Source organism: Camponotus vicinus, unplaced genomic scaffold (assembly GCF_025532165.1).
Source record: "Camponotus vicinus isolate PSW18456_S1 unplaced genomic scaffold, iyCamVici1.0 SCAF_14, whole genome shotgun sequence".
In the NCBI taxonomy this organism is placed as follows: domain Eukaryota; kingdom Metazoa; phylum Arthropoda; class Insecta; order Hymenoptera; family Formicidae; genus Camponotus; species Camponotus vicinus.
The window spans coordinates 2,899,864-2,927,622 of NW_028141950.1; the positions used below are offsets into that span (position 1 = coordinate 2,899,864).

The following is a 27,759-nucleotide window of genomic DNA, read 5'->3' on the forward strand; positions in this document are numbered from 1 at the left end:
TAAAAGCCAAGGCTGAGATTCCCCCCCCCCTTCCCTCCCTTCCCTCGGTGAGCCTCGGGCAGCCTCGAGAGTCCGAGATCTCGCGGCCGAGACTCCCGAACTTTTTATGGACGGGTTTCAACGAGGCGCGAGCGGAGACAGTTCGGAAGACATCCGTGCGAGGCGCTAAGATTTCGAAGGGGGAAGGAGGGAAGAGTCTCGGAGTCCTCCTTTTCTCTTTCTCCCTCGAGAAGAAGAAATGACAAAAGATCAAAGCGACCGACAGAATTATTGAAAGTAGCGCGTGCTTCGTAACATATGTATCATCGAAACGACCCCGAATTGTTCCGCGCGACCTCGATTGATATAGATTCTTGGCGACAGACTTGGTGACACTACGCAACGAAAGGGACAATTCGTTTAAAGGACAATTATTCCGATGAATATAAAACGCGCGACTGATCATATACTTGATTATGGATTTTTATTCTTGTGTCACTTAATTTTTATTTTCTCTTGAGAAATTTGCGATAAAAATTCTATTTCTTTACATTAAAATGTTCCTTTTTTGCTTTCTTCTTTTATTCTTTTAAAGCTTGAAATAAAGATAAAAGTCGAACGAACCACAAACAAATCGTAGTAAACAGCTGGCGTACGTCAAATGCATTAAACAACATTGCGATTAACATGCGAGCTAATCGCCGTGCAATAAACTTAATTTACATAAGCACAGTTTAAACATTGTATAAATAAATTATAAATAGAGACATTTGCGTTTAAAATATCAATTTGTCTCGTCATGTTTATCTTGTCAGTGTCTTGTCTTGTCTTGTCATGTTTAGAGACATTTAATTAATTTACATGCATGAACATTCGAAAATTTACAAAAAAATAGACAAATTTTCATCAGTTGATATTTTATTAAGAAAACCTTAAATTAAAATATTTTTGAGATAAAGTCTAAACGAAGAATAATATTTCTCTCATTTATATTTGCACCTTGATTTCTGAAAAGCCGTGCATTTTTATTAACTTGACAACTGTTAGTACCTCCAATATTCTGAGAGAAAGCGACTCCAAATTTTTTCAATAATAAAATTACCATGTATATTCATTTTTTTTTTCTTTAATTTTGGGATATTCTGAAGAGAGATGCGAGTATGTATTTACATACAACACGCGTGCGGCATGAGTAAAGTATTAGTCACGCGAAGCAATTTCGAAAACGGAACGTTTCCGCAATTGCATTATTTTCTTTTTTTTTAAACGTGAAGCAATGATAGAGTACAATGCATCAATAAAAATCTGAATGTCAACATTACAATTGTTTAACGTTTCGAGGCATAATTTAGTCATAAACGCTAGAACTCTTTTGCGAATTTAAAGAATTTAAAAAATGATTGGAATAAATAATTAGAAAATAATTCCTTAAAAAAAATGATACAAAAGCGCATAGACAAATCTTATAACTTTTTACAATTTTATATCGCACACGCATAGGATATAATAACATTAAAATCTCTTTAAATTTTCAGGGAAACGACAAAAAAAATTATATCGCGGAATAATGAACGTGATATTTTGATGAATGAGAGTATTTAATTGATTTATTTCGCATAAAATATACAAGAGACGTCGAAAAAGTTTCTGAAGAGACTGAATGGATTATCATGAAATAAAGTTAAAAGAAATTTGTAGCTTTCTCTCTCTCTCTCTCTCTCTCTCTCTTGCCACTTTCAAAGCCCTTCAAATATAGGTTTGAACGATGGATAACTTATATGGTATTGATATGATTACATCTGTTGTTTGAAATATTTCAAGTTCTTGTTTCTGTCAGAGTTTTCATTTATTATACTCTTTAAAAAAAGATTAATAATTTTAAATTTCTTCCTACTAACGATTATAATTTCAATTCCAGGATAAAAAGAAATTCGAGTTTTGAAGGACGACGAGGATGAGAGGATTGGCTGAATTAAACAACTTATTGTTTTTGCCCAGAGCAAGTAATCTTAACAAATGTATTGAACGCAACTCTACAAAACAACGTTCTCAATTATTGGACTAGATGTCTTATCATAACATTGAGCTCGATAGGAATCACTTCGAGGGAGACAAGCCAGACACATATCTTTTTCGATATTTCTTTATAATTCTTCTTTATTTTGTTTAATTCACTCAGCTCTCTGCAACGTTTTGGACACATCTTGTATATTATTAAACTTGAATTTTGTTCGATATTGCACTTACAAAGAAATTACATATCGCATCGTAATTGTCACGCGATTGTCTATGTGATTTTAAATACATTTATTGTAAATTGCGCAAGAAATGATAAGAAAAAATTTTGAGTAGAAAATCTCTATGACACGATTAGACAAATATATCTTTCTTTTTTGCTCAATTAAGGCACCGTTGTACCTAACTTAGCTCGAAGAAGTCGAGTTGCTCTCTACATTCGCGCGACAGAGTCCATGCACAGTCTTGTAAAATACTTCAAAAATAATTTAAAACTGACAGTAAATCTGATTTAATATATGCATTCTGTGTTATATGTGTTACTTGCATGTCTTCCCACTTTTCAAAAGTAATGCTTGCATTCATTTTTTTATCTCCCATTTCTCTTCCTCGAATTTAAGATTAATTGTTTGAAATATAAACTTTATACAGCATGCAATGAAAAAAAAAGATTATAAACCAATTTTTTCGCGTGTAGGACACAAAACGCACGTCATTTAACGCTTTCTGTTCTTCCTCAAAATTATCACAAAATACGTGAAAAGCGAGCCATTGCCATATTATTATACTATTGGTACTCAAAGATGAAAAGTCGAGCAATGTCGATATTTCTATTTTATTATTGTGTAAAAATATTATTATTATTATCGTATAATAATAATAATAATAATAATAATAATAATAATAAGCAGCGCTGTCATTTCGCGATATCAACTATTTCATATCTACATAATTTATATCTCACATATCCAACAATTCATCCCATACAGTGCAATTATAAAGTCAATTGCACAAGTGTTTTTGCTCTGATATTTATAATTCAGCACTGATTTTGTTTTTTTCATATAGTGGTCTCTGAATTTCTTGTTTGTTAGGATAATGATATCAATAATGAAGATAATGAAAATGATAGTGATAATAAAAATTATGAAACTAAGAGAGGAGGAATAGAAGCAGAAATAGTAATAATAATTGGCATAATATAGTATTAATAACAATAATAATATTAAAAATGATAAAAATAATATTAATATTATATTAATTATAATATTAATATTAATATATTAATATATAATAATAATGACGTTTTGATGTTGATAACGATGATGACGATACGAAGAATGGCCACTCGCCGCGCGCGGTTGCACATGTTCGATCAGCGAGATAATAACTATATAACAACGGGGGAATGATAATGACAGGGGAAGAATGGCGGTATAGACGCTTCGGCGTGAATAGAAATAAACAGCACAATCTCAAAAACCGCAATTATAGAAATTGTTAATTTTAATAAATCAACCGACCGATTGATTTTTCGACCGATCGGCCGTTTTTAATCATCTGTAAATTCTCTTCACAATTCTTTTTTTTCAGGGGAAGAATAATAATAGAGAATACGATGATAAAATCACTAATCGATAATAACATAAGGCATTATGTTGAGGATCTCGCCCTGGTAACTGGGCCTTGCCAGCATCTGATGCCACTCCCGAAATTCCGCACTATCAGTCTGGTTGTTATGCACACTTTTTACGCTATCCACGTTCGATAGTCCGGACGACACTTTATTTTCTTCGTCCCTGGCGTTCGAGTGCTCGTCACCATCGGAACGACAAGCGGTCGTTGATGACAGCCTCGGCTGAAAGTTGCCATTAAGTCCTTCGATACTTTGCGTATGTAACCTTTCAAGATCTTCGGCGGTAGCATTCCGTGGTGGTGGCGAACATTCGATATAGTTCTGTTCTTCATCTTCACCCCAGTCTATCGAACTGGGATCTAAGGGCGGTAACTTGGCCAGTATCTCTTCGACCGTGAGATCTCGATGCGACGGGGACCGACACGTCGATGACTGATCGATGCCTGTAGATTTGTCGTCTTCGCGCAATCGGTCCTGGCATGCCTCGGGCCAGTTTTCTGCTAATCGTGTCGCCTGCGTTTTACCAGTGAATGACGTTTCCGAGGAGGCAAGACTTCTGTGAAGATTTTGGCTCGAACAATATTTAGACACTTGATCGTTGCTGCTGCTTCGCAGAACGTCCTCCGTATTAGGTGGTTCCACGACGCTTTGACTAGGTAGGGCATTCGTATTACCGGGGCTACAGTTGCTTCGACCCGCTTGCAGCTGAGCCACTATCTCCTGCGTGGTCTTCAACTTTGGAGTCCTCGAGATACTGGCCAGCTTCTTTTTCACGCTGTCCTCAAGGAACGGTTGTCGCTTCGCCGACTTACTGCCCTTTTTTCGGCCGCGTTTCTTCGGACCTGGATTGTCGTCCGTTACCTCGAGAGAATCGGTCTCCGTAAAAGAGGAGGAGATTCGTTCCTTCAGCGTGGGGCTAGGCACTTGCGAATTTAAATTACCACTTATATTCTCGCCATTGAGCCGTTGATTTTTGGCAGGGACTTGCTCTACCATCGGCTCAATTCCATGTGGCGATTGATAGCATTGATGTTGCTCCTTACCGCTTTCCTCTTTCCGTAACCGTTTATTAGAACTGTGTGTACGCGGTACTGCTTCTATTGTGTGATTCTGGCTCGAGGAACTGAGCACTGGCGAGGGATTCCTCGAGCAGGAACTTATCCTGTGATTGCTGGTCGGTGTAATTGACTGTTTGCTATTTGTTGATGCGTTGGGAGATCGCGAATGATCGCTGTTCATGGATAGCGCCGGACTGAGTACCTATAATTATAAATTCGTCATATTTACTACAATCAATAGTTTTTCACTTGGATATAAGGAGTATATATTTTATATTTATGACAAATCAACTTAGTCAATTGTAAATACTATATATGTATATTATTTTGTTAAAAACCTAAAATAATTTATTAATATCTTACAAAATCTTTACGTGGGATTAGCAAAATTAAATATTGAAATTAAAGTACTTTTTCATAAATATAAATTATACAAAATTCTCATGAATGTTACATATGTGTGTGTATATACAGGGTGTAACAAAAAGATCGGGACACCGGATTATCTCGAAAAATATGAGTTGTACAAAAAAATGTTTCAGATAAAAGTTGTAAATGATCTATTTACTGATCTTATCAGTTTGAACTGATAAAATTTTATCTTATCTTATCTGATCTTATCAGTTTGAACTGATAAGATCAGTAAATAGATCATTTCAAGCCCTACAACTTTTATATGAAACATTTTTTTTGTAAAACTCATACTTTTCGAGATAATCCAGTGCCCCAACCTTTTTTGTTACACCTTGTATATGTACTTGTACAAAATTAATATCATTTCATAATAAACAAATAATACAATTCTACATTAACTAATAAATTATTAATTTTATACAAGTACATATGTCAATAATTTGTAAATATTTACAAGCATATTGATATTGAAAGTCTATATATATATATATATATATATATATATATATATACATATACATATATGATATATCAAATGATCTATTATCCAACATAACATTTAAAGCAAAAAAGCAAAAAATTGTATAAATATAGTTTTATTGTAAAAAAAGAAAAAAACTCACTCTGAGAGGAGTGGCATCTTTTAATAAAGGACTGTGAGGCTTAAGTAGTCCTCGTAACGCAGGACTCTGTGGCTTGAAGTTCCTCAAGGCTACTTCCTTTGCACCATTGAGAGCTGGCGGTGCAGTATCAGCCAGGGTGGGCTGTGGTGTAGAATGCACCGATGGTAAAACCATGTCTCGCCAGTGTCGTACCAAATCCTTTGCACGCTTGGCCAAGGTTTCATTGCTTGTCTTTCGACGAAGCTCATTGATGTGTTTTCCAAGCCTTGTAATCTATCAAAAATTTTCATCCTTTAGTTTAATTATTGTTACATCATCATTATAGTATTACTGCTCTTCCAATATTACTATTTAGCAGAAATTTGCTATTATAAGGGTAGGATTAAATTAAATAAACTTGATAGTTTAAAGATATATATAATAATTATTATTATTATAAAAAAAATACATAATTTGTTTAATCACTTAAATATCTCATCTATTTCATTATAAAAATATTTTATAGTAATTTATAATTGATTATTGCAAAAGTGGACAATATTTTTATCGATATATTATGGTTAATTATATAATTATATTTAATACTCAAATTCTTTTTAAAGATTTTATTTATTATAATTATATCAATAAATTTGGAAAAAAATTGCACAAATTTGTTTATGTATCAATGTTTGGAATTTAATTGTCCTAAATATTATGCATTATAAAAAAATATCTAGCATTTAATACGTATTAGCAGTATCATTTTTCATTGGATTAAAATAATAATATCATAATAATAAACTTTCTATTTTTTACAAATATTTTTGTTACATCATATTTATGTAGTTGTACTCATATTTTCATATATATTTATGGTATAAAAATATATAAATTAAAATAATGAATATATAAAATGAAATGAAAAAAATGTTTTTATATAGTTGATAATTATACACTGCACAATACATTATGAGAAACTACATACAACTAATTAAATTATTACCTCCAACACTTCTTTAGTGATTGTCGTCTTTTCCAATGCCGTAATGACATCCACAACAGTTCGCATATCGACGACCTGGAATGGAGATGTGTAATTAATATTTTTAACATACGTTTATTTCAATTACAAACGTATGAAAATTAAAGATTAAATTTCGGTATAGAAGGGATGCATATTTTAGAAAATTTTAAAAAAAAGTTTTACATATATACGTATATGTTACATGTGTGTATATATATATATATATATATATATATATATATATATATATATATATATGTGTGTGTGTGTGTGTGTGTGTGTAGTATGTATGTATGTATGTGTATATAGATATGTATATGTTTTTTGTCTCTTGCAAAATAACATACATAGATTTTTGCAGAATAGTAGATGTTTGTCAAGAAATTCAATCGACGATTTAATCAAAATTTCTGATCGCAAGAAGATTGCGTCACGGTTTATCAAACAGCAAATCTGCGCTGGGCAACGATGTTTTACGACAGAAATAAAGTTTCTTGCAGCGAACGTTTCGAGGATTATCAGAATGAACACTTTCAAAGTGCACGGACCAGCGCGAAAACGTTCTGTACACGTGTACGTCACGAAAAACGTAAAACGCGGACGAAACTTGGACAGTCCCGTGAGCAGCATGGCTGTCTCCGTCGAGGAATGGAAAGCAGGGGAGGAAAATTTCCGGACGGAGACCGCACCACGTCTCGATCGTCGTCGATGGAAGCGACAAATCGCTCCTCGCCAAGAATGTCATATGTATTTCAGGAAATCGAGACGATCGAAAAGCGGATACGCGAAAGTCCATCTCGAAGGAACGAATTAACGGCCAACGCGACGGACAGACTTTGCGCGATTCGTACAATCTCCGCGACATACGAGGAAAAAAAAACGTACAACGCACCATCGAGAATACGTTTACGAGGAACGTTCGCGAGGGAGGGTTCACCGAGGCGATCGCATCGCCTGGACATTGAGGTTATGTACCCAGGTAATTGAGAACGCGCGGGTCTCACATACGTTACGTACATTCTCTAGTGTCCTTTTCCTCACCCTCTCGCTCTCTCGCTTTCTCCACCTGCACGTACACTCGGCGGCGCGCGAGCAAGTGTGCGAGCGAACGGGGGAGCGAGCGGAGGAAGAGACGGGGGGCGGAGGGTGTCATACGTAACGGGCGGATTATCGTCCGTATCCGTCATATATACGCGCGCGGCAGCGCAACGACAACGACGAGGAGGAAGACGACGGTGACGGCGACGAGGACGGCCGCAGCTGTGGCCGCGGCCGCGGCGGCGGCGGCGGCAGCGGCGGCACTCATACACGCGCGGCCGTCGCGGCCGCCACGCTACCACACGCACACATGGGCACGTAGCGGGCACTCGCGCACGTCACTGGTACAGGCAGCAGCAAGACCGCGCACGGGGGATCGAGAGTGGCCCGATAGCCGTTTGCGCGTACGGACACGGAGACGGCGCGGTGCATCTCGCCGCGACACACCACACTCCGCCTTACTTACATTGTATTCCTTGTCAAGTGATTTCAACAATTTTTCGGTGAGCTCGCTGCAATATCTCTGCATCGGGGTATCGCGCATGGGAGCCCACGACGGGGGTATATTATATTAATGTTAAACGGAGGATTGGAGTCCAGGCTCCACGCGAGTATTCAACGGAGTGTCGCGAATGCGCGAGAGACACGAGGGAACTCGCAAATGGCGACTACCGAACTGTGCGCTCCACCGTCGTTCGCATGCCCTCCCTGCCTCCCGAGTGCCTCCTAGTCGCGGCCCATGCATCGTCCCTACCCCCACCCCGTCGCGACGGCCGAAGCGCCATCTGGGGACGCTCGTGGCCGGCCGAGGACGGCCGAGCGCGGCCGAGTCGGCCCCCCCCTCGCTCCCCGCGCCCACGTTTCTCCGCGCCCCTCGCCCCGCTCTCGTTAGCCGAACTTCGCAACCGAAACGCGCTCCCCTCTCACCTCGCCCATTAGCGCTCTCGGCTGTGTTCGCGTCGGTTCGCGCTCGACGTGCGCTTGGCGCTGCTCGCGCTGCTCGACGTGAGGCGACGCACGAATGGCAGGGATCCGTTGCGTTGGTCGTGGCGTATCACGAGGCGGCAACGAATTTCAACGAAATTACCGAACCGAAAATCTCGATCTCGTCCCGCTAAATTTCAGCGTTAAATTCGACGGTCGGCCTCGCACTTGCGTCAAATACGACAGATTATCGCGTCGGGTAAATAAGATCCATTATCGATCTGTTATTTAGCGTCTAAATCTAAAGCGCTAAGTACAGGTGTAAATAATCGGTTAATTCTGTTTAACGATTTTTTTTTCACCTACGTTTTAAATGGCAGACGAAGAGTGATGACTCATCGTATATCGTATGTCACGAGAGAGCGTAATGTATGCCTCCGAGATTACAGTGCCCATCAGTGTTCACGCCGATGAGCCGACCGATATATAGGGTAAGGTACTTGGAATTACAGCACCTTGATTTGCATCAATATTATCGTAGAGGAAAATGGGTCGAGCAACAAATTCGTATGGTGTTGACGCGTTATAGTCGGCATTGTTCCAAATGGGAGCGCTCTTTTTTTGGAGCACGTAAATTATCTTTACGGATGGTTTCTTATCGTTTTAGGTAGAATCGTATGATTTTCTCTTATGTGATTTTTCTAGTCTCCCTCGTTATATGCGTAAAAATGTCGAGGTCATCGAAGATTAGATACTCTACGAGATATTTTCTGCCATCGTAAAGTGATCCATTTTTTCGAGAATTATCGAAGATCAACCAAGAGGTATCTTCTCCTCGATACAACTTTTACTCGACCCACATTCTTCTTTTCCTACGGATAACATTGACGCAAATCGAGGTATATCACCCTATACATATATCGGAAGTTCCCTCTTTCCTGCCTCGCAACTCTTATCTATTACGATCAGACTACCGGTCATACATAGGCGTAGAAGTAAGATGTCCGACATATATCAGGAGATCGATTGCGTGCCATGGCAACCCGACGAAAGAATTACAAAAATTACAGCAATTCAGCAAAGTATTCGGCAGGAACATTTGCGAGTCAGTGTGTGATCGACAATCTCGTGAGGGAAATTATCCATTTTTATCGTTCTCGTTATGTAGCATTTTGCATTCTTTTTTTTCTTCAGTCATGATGCACGAATATCTAGACGCGAGACGTTCTACGCGAAAGTATCTCAGAGTGAAATGCACCAGTGCGCATGCGTAGTGTTTCTAGATGGAATGACAGTTTAGGGAGTTTTTGGCTCGATTATCTAGGGTGACATCACTGGATGCGGGAAAAATATATTACTAGCTAAAAGTCCCTGGAACACGTCCAGAATCATGGGGATATTTTTCTTCATGTTTCGCGATTTTGGCGTGTTTCCAAAATTCTGAAAAAAGATGTTTCAATCTCTTCTCGAATGTATATACAGCGTGGATAAAAGCGCAGAATGTCATCTGAAATTTGAGAGATGCAGCATACCTATCTTATCTATAACTGACGTATGGAATGAATGTGATAGTTGTGTTATGAATATGAAATTAATAGATGATATTACATTGGCCCATTCAGCGGACTCAACCGCGAAGTAAGTAATCGAACATAATTGGTTTCTACTTTTAGATCCGACCAATCAGCGTCGAACTGCATCGGAAAATTTAATAATGTTGCCCAGCTGTTGAGTCTGCTGAATGCGGCCATTAAAATTAACATAAGATGAACTTTGAACACAAGTGATGTCAATTCTGCCTTCTCATTATGAATATCATTTTTTTTTAGAAGGGAGCAGTCATTTAAAAACCTCGAACTTGAGCTGAAGTTTCTTATCAGCTGCCAAATTTTATAGTGAATATCACTTCATTTAAACGTCAAAAATGCCGGAACAGCTGCGCTACGATGGTCGAGTAGTTGTAGTAACTGGAGCAGGCGCAGGTAAATTTTTTTATTTTTTAAATCTATTCTCCAAAAATTTCCCTCCGTTTGACACTATATGTAAAATTAAATTTTATTCATCTTTGATTCTATTTTACTAATTTTTATACTCTATAAATCTATCTAGGATAAGAAAAAAAATTCATAATAAGAAGAGAAAATTCTTATGAAGAAACAAATAGAAATATAAATGCTTTCTAATTATTTGCATAATTTTCAAGAAAAATAATTCTGAATATGAAAGTAATGTGAATTGTTTGATATACATTGACATTTGTGTGTGCATACTATGTTGCATTGCATGTCCATATATTGAAATTAATATAATTAATATTTTAGGATTGGGACGAGCTTATGCATTATTGTTTGCATCCAGAGGAGCCAGTGTAGTTGTGAACGATTTAGGAAGCAACAGACATGGAGATGGAAGTAGCACCGCAAGCGCAGATGCTGTAGTTCAAGAGATTCGGCAAAATGGTTAGTCTGATGAATTAATTATATCAATTACATCTTGCTTAAATCAAATTATTAATAATATATGAACTTATAGTATAATTTTCTCATGGTTCTCAGTACAAAATTTTTATAAAAATATTAAAATTCCTAACTCTCTTTGTTGGATTTAATAGACTTTAATGGAATTCTTAAATACCGGGTACATGAATAAATCTTAATTTCATTAACACCTCATGTCTTTAATATTTATTTATTTTCTTAAAATTAACCTCAATAAATATTTGCAATGCATAAAGGAAGCTCATAGATTTTTTAGAATTTCATTAATTTACTGAATATTACAAGTATTCAGTAAAAAATCTGCAAAGATTTATTTTATTAACAAAATAAAGAAATATTAAAGACATAAGGTGTAATGAAATTAAGATTTATTCATGTGTCCAGTATTTAAAAATTTCATGTATATTTAATACTTATAAAAATAAAGTCAGTTCTAATAATTATTTATCCATAAATTATCTTATGCATAAATTTCATATGCTCAATATTGAAATAATTCTAATCTATGAATTAACAAAGAAATTTGCACATGTATCATCTATTTAATATTATTATGTAATTAAGCTATTTTAGTAAACAGATACAAAGTTTGTTGATTTACTTGAAAGAATTTAAAAAATTTAATATTCTAAAAAATTACCTAAATAAATGTATAAATTTTATATTTTTATAAAATTATGATTCTCTTTGTTTAAAGAATAATCTTCCTTAGATAATATTTGATATTTTTTTATAACATTTTACATATAACTAACTCTTACTTAATTTTGTACTATTAAAAATAACAACAGGATAAGTAAAAACAATAATTCTTTAGGAGGGAAAGCTGTCGCAAATTACGATTCTGTGCTGAATGGTGCAAAAATTATTAAGACGGCAATCGAAACATTCGGTCGCATCGATGTCGTTGTTAATAACGCCGGTATTCTAGGGGATGTATCATTCATGAAGATGACGGAAGCACAATGGGGTATGCAAGAAAAAATACGATATATCTCTTATGCATTATGTAATTGTGTAAATTTATGTATATTTATTTGTTTTCAGATGCGATACACAATGTCCATCTTAAAGGTTCTATGAAAACAACGCAAGCAGCGTGGCCGTATTTTATTAAACAGAAGTATGGCCGTATAATTTTAACTTCGAGCAACAGCGGTCTGTACGGGAACTTTGGACAAACTAATTACAGCTCGGCGAAATTGGGTCTTGTAGGATTAGCCAATACATTGGCCATTGAAGGTGCAAAAAAGAATATTTACACTAATGTAATAGTGCCTACGGCTGGCTCACGTTTAACGGAAGATTTGCTTCCACCAGGTGAGTTATTGGCTTTTTTTATATATTCTTGTGTCACTTTATTTGAATATTCTCTAAGTCTTTTTTATCAATTTCAATACATACATTGACGAGTGAAATAAATAATATCACTTTATTAAGAAGAAGTTATTACGATTTTTCAATAACACTGAATACTTTGCTAAACATCAAAGTAAAATAGAAAAACTATTTAACATTTCGCAGATTTTCATGATCAATTGAAGCCTGAATTGATAGCACCAGTTGTTTTTTGGTTGTGCCATGAGAATTGTATAGAAAACGGTTCGATAATTGAAGCAGCATTAGGTTGGGCTGGCAAATGTGAGTTGTTTAATTGTTAATTGTTAAATTTTATATCTCTAATCAATTTATTTTAACAGAGATTATTGTATTTAAAGAAACTTTATTTATTAATTTAAAAGAGCAATAATTAGTTAAATCATAAATTTTTTAAAATATTGAAAAATAATTGATAATAAGCGTCATATTTTTTGTAGTTTCTTAGGTATTAACTTTTGCAGTAAAGACAAGTAAAATTTTTTTCATGAATAATCGATTTTCAAGTCTTTTATAGTTAAAGTATTTGAAATAAGTTTTTATTTCAAATATTTTTACTTCAGTTTTTATTTCAAATACATTTATTTCAGTTTCTTTCTAAGTTTCAAAATATTACATTTTTATATCAAATTGAAAGAAATATTGTAGAATTAGATATAAAAAATTATCGAATTTATAGGTCACTTAGTCCGTTCTTCAGGATGTGTCTTGCGGCAAAATTTATCAGCTAGTGTTACACCAGAAAATGTACAAGAAAATTGGTCCAAAGTAATCGATATGACATCGGCAAAGCGATTCGATTCGATCCAGGTAAAAGAGTTTTTTTTATATCAGGGTGTACCAGAATACGCGGATGCGGAATGCACAGCATTATAGTTTACTCAGAAACTATGCATGATAATTAAATATTTATTAAATATCTATTAAATAGCTATTTTCAAAACAATTTACTTAATGAAAGAACATTTTCCATTTGATTGTCATCACTGAAGCAATGACTGAAAATAAAAGATAGTAAGTAGATTAGATAATGTTCATAATTTTGATTCAATTATGATCCATTATTATTCCAACGTTCTAAGAATTTTTTTGGCTTTAAAATGGATCAATAAATGTTTTAAAGCATACATTCGAAATGCAGACTTTCTATTTGTATACACATATTTGCTTTACGAATAAGATTTTCTTGTATAGTTGGACCATTTTTGATGTGATGATTGCTATTATATTTGCTATACAATAGAACTGGTCTTCTAAATCTAATATGTGTGGATCAAAATTATTTACATGTTATCTAATCTACTTATTTTACTTTGATGATATCAAATGGAAAATGTTTTTTCATTGAATAAATTGTTTTGGAAATAACTATTTAATAGATATTTAAGAAATACTTAATCATCATGCATTCTGATGAAACCTTTAGCAAAATAATAAAATAACGTATATGCTCAAACACTGCGCAAGTTGTGCGCGCGCCGCTCCTGATTCATGCGTAATCTAAAGCACTTATTCGTTAGCTTAAAGTTGTTCTCATTAAAAAAGTAATATTTAGATGCAATTTTGCCAAAGGGAAAAGTTGTTTCTTTTGACACGAACTATCACGCTGTGCATTCCGCATCCGCGAATTTTGATACACCCTATATATATATACTTGATTTGATATTTTCTTACAATCTTAGCAATCTTTTTAGGAAGTAACAGGAGAATTTTTTGGTCTTATCGAAAACTTGAAAAATGAAACTTCTTCAAATAAAGTAAGCTATGCTCTATAAATCTTTTTTTTTCTTTTGTTAATTATACATGTTTTTTAATTTATATTATTCCTGTTGCCTACAGACAGATCATGTCCTGAGGAGTAATTACAACTACCGTGATGTTATATTATACGCACTCGGAGGTATATTAAGCAGACCAAATGTATAATATAGATCCATTTCACTTATATATAAACTTATCAGATTTTATATTTCAGTCGGAGCTACAGTTCAGGAACCAAGCAATATCCGTTATTTGTATGAGAATGCTGACGAATTCGCCGTTTTGCCTACTTTTTACGTCTCCTACGCACCTATAGGATGCATGTCCTCCTCTATACTGCAGGACGCTCTGCCAAATATACAAGTTGATCCAACACGAGTATGATTAGATTGATATTTTATTTACTTATTTTCAGTATTTTAATGTTTATATTTAGTATATTAATTTAGTTATAGTTTCATTTGGTTTTAGTTTTTAAATTTGCATGTTTATTTAAGATATTGTTTTATGCTATATTTGCAGATACTTCATGGCGAGCAATATCTAGAAGTTTGTAAACAGTTGCCTACAGAAGCTACAGTAGAGACGCGCTTCAAGGTTCAGGATATCTTGGACAAAGGAAAAGGTGCTGTTGTCATAATTCAACGTAAGTAAATTTTGTTATCAGTGTGTGAAACTTTCCTATGATATTAACAGATATAATAGACTAACAGATAATTTATAATACAATTGTAATATTAATATCATTAATATAAAAATATTTAAATATATATGTATGTATATTGTGCGAAATATTTGTAATAATGCATGTTTTTAATCTACATTAAATATATATTTTGTATTCTTTTAGATGACACCTACAATGTAGCAAATGAGGAGAAGCTATCAACTGGACAGATATCGATATACATCATCGGAGCAGGTGGTTTTCAAGGAAAACGGACATCGACTCATGCCATTTCGACTGTTGATCCTCCTGGTCGAAAACCGGATGTAACAGTTATACAGCAGACTAACGTTGACCAGGTATAAAAAAATAGAGATATGTTATGTAAATATATTTTTGCATACAAATTAGAATTTTTTTTAAACAATATTTTAAAAAATACATTAAAAAAACATGATCTTGAAAATTAAAATTTTAGACTTATCATTATTACATATATGTCTCGTTAAGATTGAATAATATTATTCCAAATTTTTTTGCATGTTAAAATATCACTGAAATATTTAAATGTAATCTTATTTCAAATGTCTATGTATATTAAATTGAGGTACACAATAATAATATAAATATATAATAATACTTATTTATTTAGAGAAATTAAATCGAAACTGGCAAATGAGAGTTATAGCGCGATAGTTGGTGTGCAGAGAAGCAACTTCTTTCTTTCTGATTATTCGTTTATTTAAAAATAAAAATAATTATATTAATAAAAAGCGAACGTTTCGGATCATTCTTCAAGAACTATTGGAAACGTCATCTACGCGTCGAGAGTGGAACAATTTTTACAATTTAATATCATAATAATTTGTAATATATATATTGTTAACATCGCGCTGAAAAAGGATCAAAGATGATCCGAAACGTTCGCTTTTTATGTGACTCTTATTTGCTAATTTCGATTTAATTTCTAATTATTTGAGTCAAATTTCAAATTATTTAACTTATTTATTTATTTTTTATGGTAAAAGATATTTTATTTTTATTTTTCTCTTTCTTTCACTTAATTATCTACAATTGATATTGCACATAAATGTATGATGATATTTATTGCTTTTTCAGGCTGCTTTGTACAGATTGAGCGGAGATTACAATCCTCTACATATGGACGCTAATGTGGCGATGATGGCAGGTTTCAAAAGACCAATATTACACGGATTGTGTTCATTGGGATTCTCTACCCGTCATGTTCTTCAAACTTATGCTGCCGGAGATCCATATTTATTCAAAGCCATTAAGGTATGTGTTTTTCATTAAAGAGAAAATATTTATAAAATATTTATAAAATAATATTTATAGTAAAGTATTTCATAATAAGTTTTATAGTTTGAGATACAATAAAACGAACCAGATATTTTGATAATGCAAATGGAGAAGAGAAATTTTTTTTTTGGATGTTTTAAATAACAACGCACATGCAACATGTGTTGCAAACTTGAAATTTAATAATTTAAAAAAATAAAATTGTTCCAGCTACTTATATAGAAATATTCTGTACTTTTATTTTAAGATTATTTTATGAAGAAAATTTAAAATTCAAACTTAAATAGTTTAGAAGAAAATATTATTTATGTTAAGACAAATTTTTAGAATAGAAACAAAAATATCATCTGTATATGTAATTTTGCTATTCTAAACGATATGAAACTTAACAACAATTAATTACTTTTATGAAAGTTAAAAAACAAGATTATATATATATATATATATATATATATATATATATATATATATATATAATAAAATTATTTCCAAACTTTCCTACACATAAAAGCTTGGCATTAAAATAAATTTTATTCATAAGAGCTTATTATATTGTATTAATTTACATCTTATTATCTCATAATAATATACACAAAATGCGACCTCGATATTTACACAAGAGATAACAATATTGCGATAACGAGCGTTATAGATAAGTGAAGTGTGATGTGGCACTCAGTATTAAGCACATATATGATGAAGGACTTGTTTAATTGCGCTGTTTATTAATGTAAAGTCAGTATCAATTGTAGATAATTAAAGAAAAGAAGAAAAAAGAGAAGCACAAAATATTTTAATTAAAGTATGTAAAAAATTATATGTAGGAGACTTAGAAAAATTATTCTAACTTTTTTGCAAAAGTAAAACGATATTTCTTTGTTCTAATAATTATATGTATGATATTGAGCTATTATTGATTTTGAATAATTAAATATGTTTGTTTAATATATAACGGATATAATTACAATATATGTATTTATTTATTTCGCTTACATGGAATTTGCGCAATTGTATATATTATTTGTTATAACAGTATTCTTAAATGCGATAATTAGTTGTTATATCATTTTATGTATTTTAATTTATATATATGAGATTTTAACATATTTTAACATAATATCTTGTGAATAGAATCTTGAATTTTGAATAAATATCTTTGGATGAATATTTCCAATTACATAATATATTATAATTCTAGGTGAGATTTGCAAAGCCAGTTTTGCCAGGCCAGACTTTACGCACTGATATGTGGCGTAACGGTAACAGAATACACTTCCAAACATCTCTCGTCGAGACCAATGTACCGGTTATAACAGGTTAATCATTTTCCATAAAATTTATAAAATTGTATGTTTTTTTATGTTATAAATATACACATCTCATCACATACGTATACATTGTAAATTGTGTAATTGTTTTTCTGTCTGTAAAAAAATATAGCATTTCTATATTTAAAATACTATATTATACAATGAAAATTATAAAATTGAAAATATTATATTATAAAATGATAGGAAATGATATACTTATTTTGAAATACATCATTCTAAATGTTTTGAAAGATTTCAAAGTTTAATAGAAAATTGTAACACTATCTTCAAATTCATTTATATATAATCAGACATATTAGAATTAAAATTATAATATATGTAAAATATTCTTTTTCTATTATTTGAATAACTTTTATTATTTTTAGAAAAGTAGAGTAGATAATAAAAACAGATAATATTTTATTTTTCAGGCGCTTACATTGATCTGTTAGATGTTAAAACGGAAATACCTCGAGCAAATCCATGTTCTGGAAAAGAAAATGTGCAGAGTGATGCCATATTTACAACTATCGGCGAACAAGTGAAATTAAATCCGAATGAAGCTAAAAAAGTGAACGCAGTCTTTTTATATAATATTACTGTCGGTGGGAAACTAGTATCCGAATGGAGTAAGTAATTTCAAAAGTTTTTAATCAGATTTAGACAAAGGTGTCATATTTACGTTCAATATCTTTTTAATTATGGTATTAGCAATAATAGAGATAATTAATATTAATTATCTATATAAATAACTCTTGTCATAGCTCTTGATTTAAAAAATGCAGAAGTGCATAAAGGAAAACCTAAATCTGGAAAAGCAGATGCAACACTTACTGTAGAAGATACAGATATGATTGAAATTGTAAGTTAGCTGTATGATAACAGAAATATAATGTAATTCTTTTTTTTCTTTTCTTTTTACTAACAGTAATGATTGTATGTTATAGGCATTAGGTAAATTAAATCCACAATTAGCATTTATGCGTGGAAAATTAAAAATAACTGGAAACATTATGCTTACACAAAAATTGAAGACTCTTATGGAAACTAACAAAGCAAAGCTGTGACTTTTCATACTATTACTATAGTTTTAAACAAAAACATGTAAAATGTGGCTGGAGGTATTCTTTATGGGGTAGGGAAATATAATTCAGTAATATACAATTCTTGTATATTGTTATTGTTTGTTATAATATAAGAAACTTTTATAAAGAATTTGTTATATTTTGGAGAAATCTCTATCTATTCACTTTTTGATTTTTTACATCTATTATATATTGTAATACATTTATAATAAATTTATTCAATTGAAAGATATGCTGATAAATATTTGTAACAGTTTATATGAAGTTTATAAAATATTTTCCATTTGCTAAGTAAAAAGAATTAAATTTATATATATATATATATATATATATATATATATATATATATAAATTATATATATATATATTTTACACAATTATATATATATATATATATATATATATATATATATATATATATATATATTTTACACAATACAAGAGAATCCTTGTCTATACACAAAAAGAAAATAATGTGTTTCAAGAAAGAGTAGGAATATATGAAATGTATAGGAAAGACATGAAAGGAAGAGGTGGAGAAAATCTTTGGTTTAATATCTTAATAACTATACCTCTAAAATTCGAAACTAATTACATTAATTTCAGTGCTTGACATTTCAAAGGATGCAGCAGAGTTTTCTCGATCGAGGTTTTTTCAGTACAGCTTTAATAGCTTCCACAAAAACTTCCTCGAGACCTTCCTGCTTTATGGCGGAACATTCGACATATTTAATTGCCCTGATCTTTTTTCTCATTTTGTTACAGTCTCGCGAATTGACAATATCCATAGTTTCTTGATTCCTGAGATCTGACTTGGTACCTAATAAGAAAATAATGTTAATGGTTGTTTGTGAACTTTTAATATAGATAAATTTGTTTATTATGTGAGGTGATATGCACGAAGGATATATAAGAACATAAGTATTTATACTTATATTCTTATATATCTTGTAATAATAATAAAGATTAAAAAATTTAATATTATGATTTAATATTAAAGATTTAAACATATATATATATATATATATATATATATATATATATATATATATATATATGTTTAAATCTTTAATAGAGAGAGAGAGAGAACATTTGAAAGACTATAGTGAAAGATTTATAATATCATGCAGAATCTTTTATTTTATGTGTATGTACTTACCCACGAGTATAATCGGCACATTGGGACAGTGCGCTTTGAGTTCTGGATGCCATTTACTCGCTACATTTTCGAAAGAACTACGAGCGCTTATGGAAAAACAGATCAAGAAACAGTCAGTCTGCAAAAGAGAAGAATTACACGAATGTACGTGCATCAATACATTCGAAGAAAGAATTTTTTGAGAATATCAAATTTATCAAAAGACTAATCTTCTTGAATTGAAAACATTGAAAACACTTGAATTATCACGTACATTTGGATACGATAATGGCCTAAGTCGCTCGTAATCTTCTTGGCCAGCTGTATCCCATAATGTCATTTCAAATTGTTGTCCACCCACACATATGTTATCGACGTAGTTATCGAAACTGCAAAAAAATCCAGGTACATTAAATTACTTAAATTTTAAGCAAGATATAAATCGACTGATGTTTAGAGAAAGAGAGATTATGAAATTAACCGAATATGTTAAAGAATCTATTACATTTTCAATACACAACGTGAAGAAAGAAAGCGTGTATAAAAATAAATATAGATCTATAGGATATTCTGTTAGAGAGCACAAAAACTGTTGCTATAAACTATGACGTTATATGGTACAATACTTACACGGTAGGTACATATTCCGTTGGGAATTCCTTCATCGTATACGTGATAAGCATGCATGTTTTTCCGACCATGCCATCACCGACGGTCGTAATTTTAATCGGCCTATTTCGAGACACCATCTTCGTTTTCTCTACAAAGTAAAAACACGATTTGTTCAAAAATTTATCATTTATAAGTTACTAAGTTATATGTTTTGCTATCTTGACGTAGCAACTTGATATCCGTATTTCTCTTTCTCACATCTCTTAAAAAAACGCATGTAAAGTAAAAACTTCATTTCTTTTTTTTTTTTTTTTTTTTGTTAAAGCTCCATTTCGATCTTCTGTTCTCCGGAAATTCGAAGGTGTAATTCATATTTTTTAAGCTGTGAAAAAAAGATAACGCGGGTGCATTCATCAGTCATTGTGTGGCACCACGACTATCGTTACACACGCCGTATCGCATATCAATGAAATGAGACGACCGTTTCATTCCTCTTTTAATATCAACGATTTTACTACGCAGATTGTCCATGTATGAGTAAATCTATTTTTATCGTTTATTTGTATAAATAATTTAGTAATGTGTGTGATATAAACAAAATTTAGAGTTAAAAATATAACATTCCATGTATGGTTTTAATTTAGAAACGTGATTCTTGGAGGAAAGCATTGCGTGTTTCAATTTCTACAATGGATACACGGATGCTCTATCTGTATCACGATCAATTCATTTGCCTGAAGGAAGATACATTTATTCGCAAGGGTTCTTCATACACCGGGGTTAACGGAACTTGCTGCTAGCATTTCTTATCGAGTACATTATCATCACGCTGTCCGGTCGAGTTCTCCGGTTACAATGATCTGCCTGAATAGAAACGATGATAAATTGATAATATGTCGCGATAATCATTATCGCGGTTCATATACGAATACATTCGCCTAAATTATGACTTTGCAATAAAACCAACACATTAAGACTATTCATATGAATATATTTACCTGTATTCTAGTTGGGTAGATATATTTTGTGCTAGCTGAGGAATTTTTAATCTCATTTTATATTAATGTCGAATATGAGCTTTTTATTATATTTGCAAAAATAATTCCCTGATATTTTATTCGATTATTATTATTATATATGAATATTTTCTTTATTATTAATTGCTATTCTATCAATAGCAATTACTGAATTGAAACAGATTTTAAATATTTTTTTTATTCTATGTATATCCCATTATATATAATATATCCTATTATATCACTTCAAAATTATCAATATTCTGCAAATTAGATCTATTTCAATAAAATTTAATTATAACATAATCAAACGATAGCTTTTATAATGTATAATAAATCAGAGTAACTTTTTAGATTACGATCGTCGAAATATCAGCGAAAACGAAGGTAACTGCCCCGACTGACTCATCACGCTATGGGATGTAGCAATTGCTTAATTAAAACACGCGTGCAAACTGGAGTCATGTTTCCTAATTTGTGTTACGACCCGCCCCGATGACACCGGGGTCAATATACTCTTGTGACAATTTCAATTCGCATGTCGAGACTGAAGAACGAGAAAACTCACTTTTCTCTCTCTTTCTCATTTTTTCTACAGGTACGCTCCTTTCTCTTTGCGTAAATATGTTTTAAATTTTTATTTACTATAGGAAGAAAGTAGAATATTGCAAATATTAATGTATAACATATATAATCATCTTTATTAATTCGATAATTTGATTAAGTAAATTGTTCATGCTCTTGTCAATCATTAATATATTATCCTGTGAAACTATAAGAATGAAAATCAGTACATGTGAAGGAAATCATGATGTTAATATTCCCTGATCTTATCTATCTTTCGTTACACACATGTGTTGAACTTAAATAACACGCACGATCGATCGACTGCGTAATGAACCTAACGAAGCGGTTCACATGTAAACATCGATGCGTGTGCGCAAATTACATGGCCTTAAACCAGCACAAATTTACGTGAAGGGGAAAATATTGATAGAGAGATAAAACTCGATAAAAGAATGCGCATAAAATCATTCACGCATTCTTCTCAGCAATGTGAAGGCTAATTAACGAACCCGAACAATTGCAAATTATGAAAGCAGAATCAATAATTGAAAGCAGATCATCCGTAAAAATATATAAATAATTTAATAATAGATCTCTTAAATATTAACAATCGATTTTAATGACAAGAAATAGAAATATAGAGAAAAATAGGAAAATTTGTCATAAAATCAGCGTAGTCCTTTTTCTCAAGATGAAAAATTCAAGATAAAAATCTTTTAAAGAAATGCTTTGAACAAAAGCGGGTGTAAAAAGCGTGTAATCAATGTGATTGCTACATCCTTCATGTAACAGGATATAGAGTAGTCAGTACGCGGTTATTTATCAGTTGGTGGTCCTGTTTCACACAAGATTCTGAGAATTCTTTTTCTATTAAGGTTTACAGAAAAAAATCCTGTACAAGATGTATTTATGTAATATTCTGTAAAATTACACAACACAGCAAATTAAAAATTATATATTAGATGTTTTTGTATTAAAAGAAAGATTTTTGGAAAAATTATCCGACGTTGACATATATAAATGATAGAATGCCAGATAAATAAATGCAAGATAATAGAAAAAAAGCAAATATAAAAATTATAATATAATAAAATCAATTTGGTATCTTACAGATCTCCTTTACATATGATTTAATTTATTATTTATTTAATTCTGGATATTTTAACTACATTATATGTCAAAGATAAAATATGAAACGAAAACTTAATCTAATATAAAAAATATTCTTTAATACAGTCATATCTGTATTTTTTTTAAATTAGAATATGTGTAAATTAACTCGCAGCGAGAGAGAGATTATCTTAGAAATGTCTAAATTCTAATGTCACGCAAGCCATGCGAGTGAACGAACATTTCAAATATATATAAAGGAAACGATTAATAAAAAAAAGAATATTATAGCGTTAGGTTTTCGCTCAATGACGATGAAATGGCAGATTAAATGTATTTGACACATTTATTTTTCTCGATTCTTCCGTTACTTATATTTATGTGATATCATCGCAGTATGTAATTTGCGCGCGCGTAAGATTGTACATCGAATCGATGATAAAATTCTGAGACTCGTCAAGACATGATAAAGAGATAAGATAATTATAAAGAACAGATTATATATATATATATATATATATATATATATATATATATATATATACAAAAGAAAAAAACGATCTAATCATATCTTCACGCAAAACTTGTAATATATTTTTAAAACTTCTTATTATATTATTTAGTTACAATTAATTAGTATTGGAATTTTAAGGTAATCTGCTCCTTTTTTGTATTATCGTTAATATTACCGTAATCAATTTCTATTAGTATTATCTACATTTGTCATTAAGTCAATATATAAAGGAAGGTCAATATGCAAAGGAAATAATTGCCTAGGGTATAATTTATCGAAGATAAGACATAAGAAATGATAAAAATCACAAGTATAAATAGAATTCCGAACACATTAATATATAATAAAAATTATATATATGTATATAATAAAAATAGACATATAATTAATAAATAAGAAATGAGATATAATATAATTCATAATGAATTGAAGTAAAATTTATAAAACATACATATAATTGTATAATTTTTATTATATCATTTTAATTGTAACTTCCCAATTTCATAGATTTCATAGATTTCTATGAGAGAATTTAATAAACGCGTTTGAAGAGGAAAAAAGAATTTTTAAAGAATGTATGAAACGTATTTGGATACTCTTAAGAATGCTCATAATTTTTGTGTCGCGACTTAATATATAATTATAGTTTGTTAAAATTTAATTTATTAACTGTCAATTTTTTTCAGTAATTCTATTACTGACAATTCATTTCTACATTAATCATATTTATTTTAGATAATTAAACGATATTCTTGCGAAATAAATTCCATCGCTTTTTCGTCACGAAATATGAACGAATTACTCACCGTGAGGTACGTCATACGTGAGGAAAATATGCGTTAATCGGCGACACTGAAAACATTTCGCACTACTTCGGAGATACAGTACGTACCTCGCGCACACACATCCACAATACTTGAACAATACCGAAGAGTAAAGGGAGAGAATGGATGACGCGTGCCACGCATACGCACGTCGCAACGGCCGTTCGAGGACTGCCAAAGACTGCAGAAACGCGCACGATTAACGCCTGTGACAGTCGCCGTCATAGGAAAAATCAGCTGACGTGGAATGAAACGTAGATTGAAACATTGTTGCGCGTATCAAAATCAGATATTGAATTATCTTTTTTAATTTAGAAATTTAATACAATTAATATCGAAAAGAAACGAATTTAAAAATTTGTCGTTTCCAACTGTATTATATTTGCAAATTAGATGCGTATAATTAAAAGTTAAGTCCGATCTATAATTTGCAACAAAATTTAAAACAATAGTATTTATAATTTTATGTATCCTAAAAGTAATCGATTCCTACGAGTTAATAATAAAATTGCACATATATCTTGGATGCAAACATAATCACATCAGTTGATCGCAAGTACGCTCATTTTTTTGATATCTACTCTTAAAAAAAAGGTACATTAATATTCACTCTTAAAAAAAGGTACATTAATATTGAATAAAAAGAGCAAATATCCATATTGAATACAACGTGTAGTCTTGCATATAATACTTTAGAATGACGCAAATAGCAGTTGAAGTACCTTGATTGACATTGTGTTTTGATTTAATGCTGCCGTCGATTGTTTGACGAGTTTGGCACAATAATCACGATGCAGAATTTCGATGTTAAAAATACATGCGATAACTTTATAACAAATATGTTTCGCAATTTTATTATTAACTCGTAGGAATCGATTACTTTTATTGCTAAAAAAATTAATAAATTTTCGCAATAAAATTAATAAATTATCGTGCATAATAACAAGATAATATATTTTACTTTATATTCAAATCATTCATAATATTTTACAGTATGTGAAGTATACTAAATTTCTAGAGTTTTTCAAAAAATCGCGGGCTTTACGCGCAACTCGCGGATCGCGTCGCGATTGGTCAATTTGAAATTTAATCGATTCTTAAAAACTATCGAATATATTCGAAAAACATAGTTACACAAAGTTTCATCGCTTCGAATTCATCTTGTTGCGGTAGCTGGACTCAATTTTTCCTAATTTCTATATCACAACTTTATAAAAAAAGGCGTACTCGATTACCGATATATCGGTCTTCGTGATTTAGTTAATTTCCCTTCTTGTATAATCAAAAGAGTTATTTTGTCAATTCGGCAAAAGGTATCATATAAGTCGCGTTACTTATTATCGGTAGAAACGAGAAATGGAACCTGCAAATAACGAGATCGGTCTTGCGAATGTCGGAATCTCGCAATCAGACATGATTACTTCTGACATTAAACAGGTGAATATGTGAATAAATGAACAGTAATATTTCGTATACCAACGACAGCTTACAATTATACTCTCGACGAAGCGATTTTGTTATTTTTCGCTTGGCCTTCTCAGCTAACTTGTTTCAATTTTAGATTCATAACAAGATAAAGTGCAAAACAAGATGCTGCAAGATCGCTTCTCGAGATAGTGCACGCTATGTATGATCATTCATGTTAGAAAAAGTTACGTGAGAATGTTATATATCTCTTCTCACATATTGTATTATAAGCTCTAAACTTGCATTTGAAACATTCCGAATTTCTCAAAAATGCGAGTAAAATGTATATACAGCATGTATAAATGTAAAAAAAGAAAAAAACGATGTTTCAGCTTTTAATATTAAGAGAATCGGTTAAAAAATCCGATAAAAAGGTACAGTACTTGAAGAAGCATTTATCAAATTTGGTCGAGAGTAATCACAGCATTGAAGCGAATTTGGACAAGTTGGAGCAAAACGTGTCCAATATTGATGCAAAGATATCGGCGGCTACGAAGATTCATGCCGTAAAGAAGCAGGAATTGAAAGATTTCGAAAGTGCGAGGACGAATACATTGCGTAAACAATGGTAAAATTTTACAAAAATATAAATGCAGATATAATAGATTATATTTTAAATTTTATATATATATATATATTTTTTTTTTTTCAATATTAATCACATATTCATCTCAAATATTGTTTCATTTGTTACTAATAGAAAAAAATTAGGTAAGCTAAAAATGAAAACTGTATAAAGAAAATTATTTTAAATAATTATTTTATTCCAGGAGCGATTTCCTATCGAAAACAGGAAGTTATGCGAATAACTTTTCTCAGTGGATAACGGAATACGTATGTTTCTTAACAAAGAACTTTTATAAATTTTGCTGCTTTAAATCAGCTGATTTATATTTGTTTTATACATGTGTCATTTGTAAATAAATTACATGAATTCTTTCTTTATTTTTAAGTCGAAAGATGTCTTGACGAAGGATATCGAAGATCATCAAAAAGAGTGCAAAAAAGTTCTCAACGAACTTACAATTTTAAAGCAAGAAGTGGATGATATGAAAGAAAAATGCGGTATGAATTGTATTGAAGCTAATGTGGATGTTGGCGACTTACCGAATCTTGATAGCATAATTTCTAATATCAAGTAAAAAGAAAATATACATAAGATTTATTTCTATAAGATTATTAAAACTTATTGCAATTTTTATTAATTTAGGCTGAACAATGGTAAGCTAATACACGATGTTAGATCTATGGAAGATACGTTAAACAAGACACAGAGGAAGCTAAAACAGTGCCAAATTGCAGTCAACGAATATAAGATGAAGGGAAAGACGAATTTGTTTTAAAATATTTATGATTTAATGAAACAAAACTCTTATTCTCTTCTTTTCATAAAAATGAATTAAAAAATTTTAAAAGAATATAAAAATTAAATTGTTGTATCAGATAAAATTAAATAATATGTAATTTATGTAATTTATGATAACGGATAATTGATATACTGTACTATTTTATAAAGTACATTATATATCAATGATTTCCTCTTCAGAGTTTAATTTTTCAAAGTATAAATTCACAAATTAATACATATATGTATCTTGATGTAACTTGTTGATTTCACAATTAAAAATATCGATACCATATACTTTTCTCGTGTAATAATTTATGTTTAAATCCCTTATTCGCGCTTGTAACGAAATTTGGTTGCCGCTATCGCGTGCGCAGAGAATCTTACATCTCGTTCATCTCTTCTTGTAACACATTCCCGCCAATTCTGTTCAGTACCGCGAACGTCAGCCAAC

The 27,759-nt window shown here is 31.6% G+C and overlaps 4 protein-coding genes across 18 annotated transcripts; 2 read left to right on the forward strand and 2 right to left on the reverse strand.

Annotated features, from left to right (window-relative positions):
- Positions 1–116: 116 nt before the first annotated feature.
- On the reverse strand, positions 117–8,496 carry Med26 (mediator complex subunit 26). Of its 4 annotated transcripts, XM_083088363.1 has the most exons (5): positions 7,750–8,496; positions 7,080–7,185; positions 6,712–6,786; positions 5,727–5,999; positions 117–4,891 (listed from the first exon to the last, which is right to left on the reverse strand). In XM_083088363.1, the coding sequence occupies exons 3-5, from the start codon at positions 6,775–6,777 to the stop codon at positions 3,626–3,628; spliced, it is 1,605 nt and encodes a 534-aa protein (XP_082944489.1). In that variant the 5' UTR covers positions 6,778–6,786; positions 7,080–7,185; positions 7,750–8,496; the 3' UTR covers positions 117–3,625. The 4 variants fall into 4 exon arrangements, with proteins under 4 accessions (XP_082944489.1, XP_082944486.1, XP_082944487.1 ...); XM_083088360.1 differs by lacking the exon at positions 7,080–7,185 and having other exon boundaries at positions 8,237–8,496; XM_083088361.1 differs by lacking the exon at positions 7,080–7,185.
- On the forward strand, positions 8,159–18,940 carry Mfe2 (peroxisomal multifunctional enzyme type 2). 5 transcript variants are annotated; one of them, XM_083088353.1, is made up of 17 exons: positions 8,159–8,273; positions 10,524–10,676; positions 11,016–11,153; positions 12,010–12,162; positions 12,240–12,512; positions 12,717–12,833; positions 13,249–13,379; positions 14,264–14,326; positions 14,409–14,469; positions 14,545–14,708; positions 14,853–14,976; positions 15,181–15,356; positions 16,117–16,293; positions 17,516–17,633; positions 18,059–18,256; positions 18,392–18,489; positions 18,575–18,940. In XM_083088353.1, the coding sequence occupies exons 2-17, from the start codon at positions 10,619–10,621 to the stop codon at positions 18,692–18,694; spliced, it is 2,169 nt and encodes a 722-aa protein (XP_082944479.1). In that variant the 5' UTR covers positions 8,159–8,273; positions 10,524–10,618; the 3' UTR covers positions 18,695–18,940. The 5 variants fall into 5 exon arrangements, with proteins under 5 accessions (XP_082944479.1, XP_082944477.1, XP_082944478.1 ...); XM_083088351.1 differs by lacking the exon at positions 8,159–8,273 and adding an exon at positions 8,786–9,185; XM_083088352.1 differs by lacking the exon at positions 8,159–8,273 and adding an exon at positions 10,211–10,332.
- On the reverse strand, positions 17,276–24,678 carry LOC145965083 (ras-like GTP-binding protein RhoL). The gene is made up of 6 exons (XM_083088393.1): positions 24,476–24,678; positions 20,481–20,610; positions 20,125–20,239; positions 19,872–19,989; positions 19,285–19,532; positions 17,276–17,741 (listed from the first exon to the last, which is right to left on the reverse strand). Exons 2-5 carry the CDS (start codon positions 20,597–20,599, stop codon positions 19,330–19,332), a joined length of 555 nt encoding a protein of 184 aa, XP_082944519.1. The 5' UTR covers positions 20,600–20,610; positions 24,476–24,678; the 3' UTR covers positions 17,276–17,741; positions 19,285–19,329.
- On the forward strand, positions 19,142–27,634 carry LOC145965080 (uncharacterized). 8 transcript variants are annotated; one of them, XM_083088384.1, is made up of 9 exons: positions 19,142–20,255; positions 20,788–20,993; positions 21,107–21,475; positions 21,833–22,076; positions 24,405–25,930; positions 26,293–26,528; positions 26,731–26,794; positions 26,914–27,098; positions 27,171–27,634. In XM_083088384.1, exons 5-9 carry the CDS (start codon positions 25,850–25,852, stop codon positions 27,301–27,303), a joined length of 699 nt encoding a protein of 232 aa, XP_082944510.1. In that variant the 5' UTR covers positions 19,142–20,255; positions 20,788–20,993; positions 21,107–21,475; positions 21,833–22,076; positions 24,405–25,849; the 3' UTR covers positions 27,304–27,634. The 8 variants fall into 8 exon arrangements, with proteins under 8 accessions (XP_082944510.1, XP_082944511.1, XP_082944512.1 ...); XM_083088385.1 differs by having other exon boundaries at positions 21,107–21,311; XM_083088386.1 differs by having other exon boundaries at positions 21,107–21,275.
- Positions 27,635–27,759: the final 125 nt, after the last annotated feature.

Excerpts from the sequence above, each read along its gene's own strand:
- LOC145965083 (XM_083088393.1), bottom strand. The coding sequence starts at position 20,599 with ATGGTGTCTCGAAATAGGCCGATTAAAATTACGACCGTCGGTGATGGC. Across the intron at positions 19,990-20,124 it reads GGCCATTATCGTATCCAAAT|ACTGACTGTTTCTTGATCTG; the intron begins GTACGTGATAAT and ends TCTCTTTTGCAG. Across the intron at positions 19,533-19,871 it reads TGTGCCGATTATACTCGTGG|GTACCAAGTCAGATCTCAGG; the intron begins GTAAGTACATAC and ends TTTTCTTATTAG.
- Mfe2 (XM_083088353.1), top strand. The coding sequence starts at position 10,619 with ATGCCGGAACAGCTGCGCTACGATGGTCGAGTAGTTGTAGTAACTGGA. Across the intron at positions 12,513-12,716 it reads GGAAGATTTGCTTCCACCAG|ATTTTCATGATCAATTGAAG; the intron begins GTGAGTTATTGG and ends AACATTTCGCAG. Across the intron at positions 17,634-18,058 it reads CAATGTACCGGTTATAACAG|GCGCTTACATTGATCTGTTA; the intron begins GTTAATCATTTT and ends TTTATTTTTCAG.
- LOC145965080 (XM_083088384.1), top strand. The coding sequence starts at position 25,850 with ATGGAACCTGCAAATAACGAGATCGGTCTTGCGAATGTCGGAATCTCG. Across the intron at positions 25,931-26,292 it reads TTACTTCTGACATTAAACAG|CTTTTAATATTAAGAGAATC; the intron begins GTGAATATGTGA and ends ACGATGTTTCAG. Across the intron at positions 26,529-26,730 it reads AATACATTGCGTAAACAATG|GAGCGATTTCCTATCGAAAA; the intron begins GTAAAATTTTAC and ends ATTTTATTCCAG.
- Med26 (XM_083088360.1), bottom strand. The coding sequence starts at position 8,314 with ATGCGCGATACCCCGATGCAGAGATATTGCAGCGAGCTCACCGAAAAA. Across the intron at positions 6,000-6,711 it reads TCACTAAAGAAGTGTTGGAG|ATTACAAGGCTTGGAAAACA; the intron begins GTAATAATTTAA and ends AATTTTTGATAG. Across the intron at positions 4,892-5,726 it reads AAGATGCCACTCCTCTCAGA|GTACTCAGTCCGGCGCTATC; the intron begins GTGAGTTTTTTT and ends TTATAATTATAG.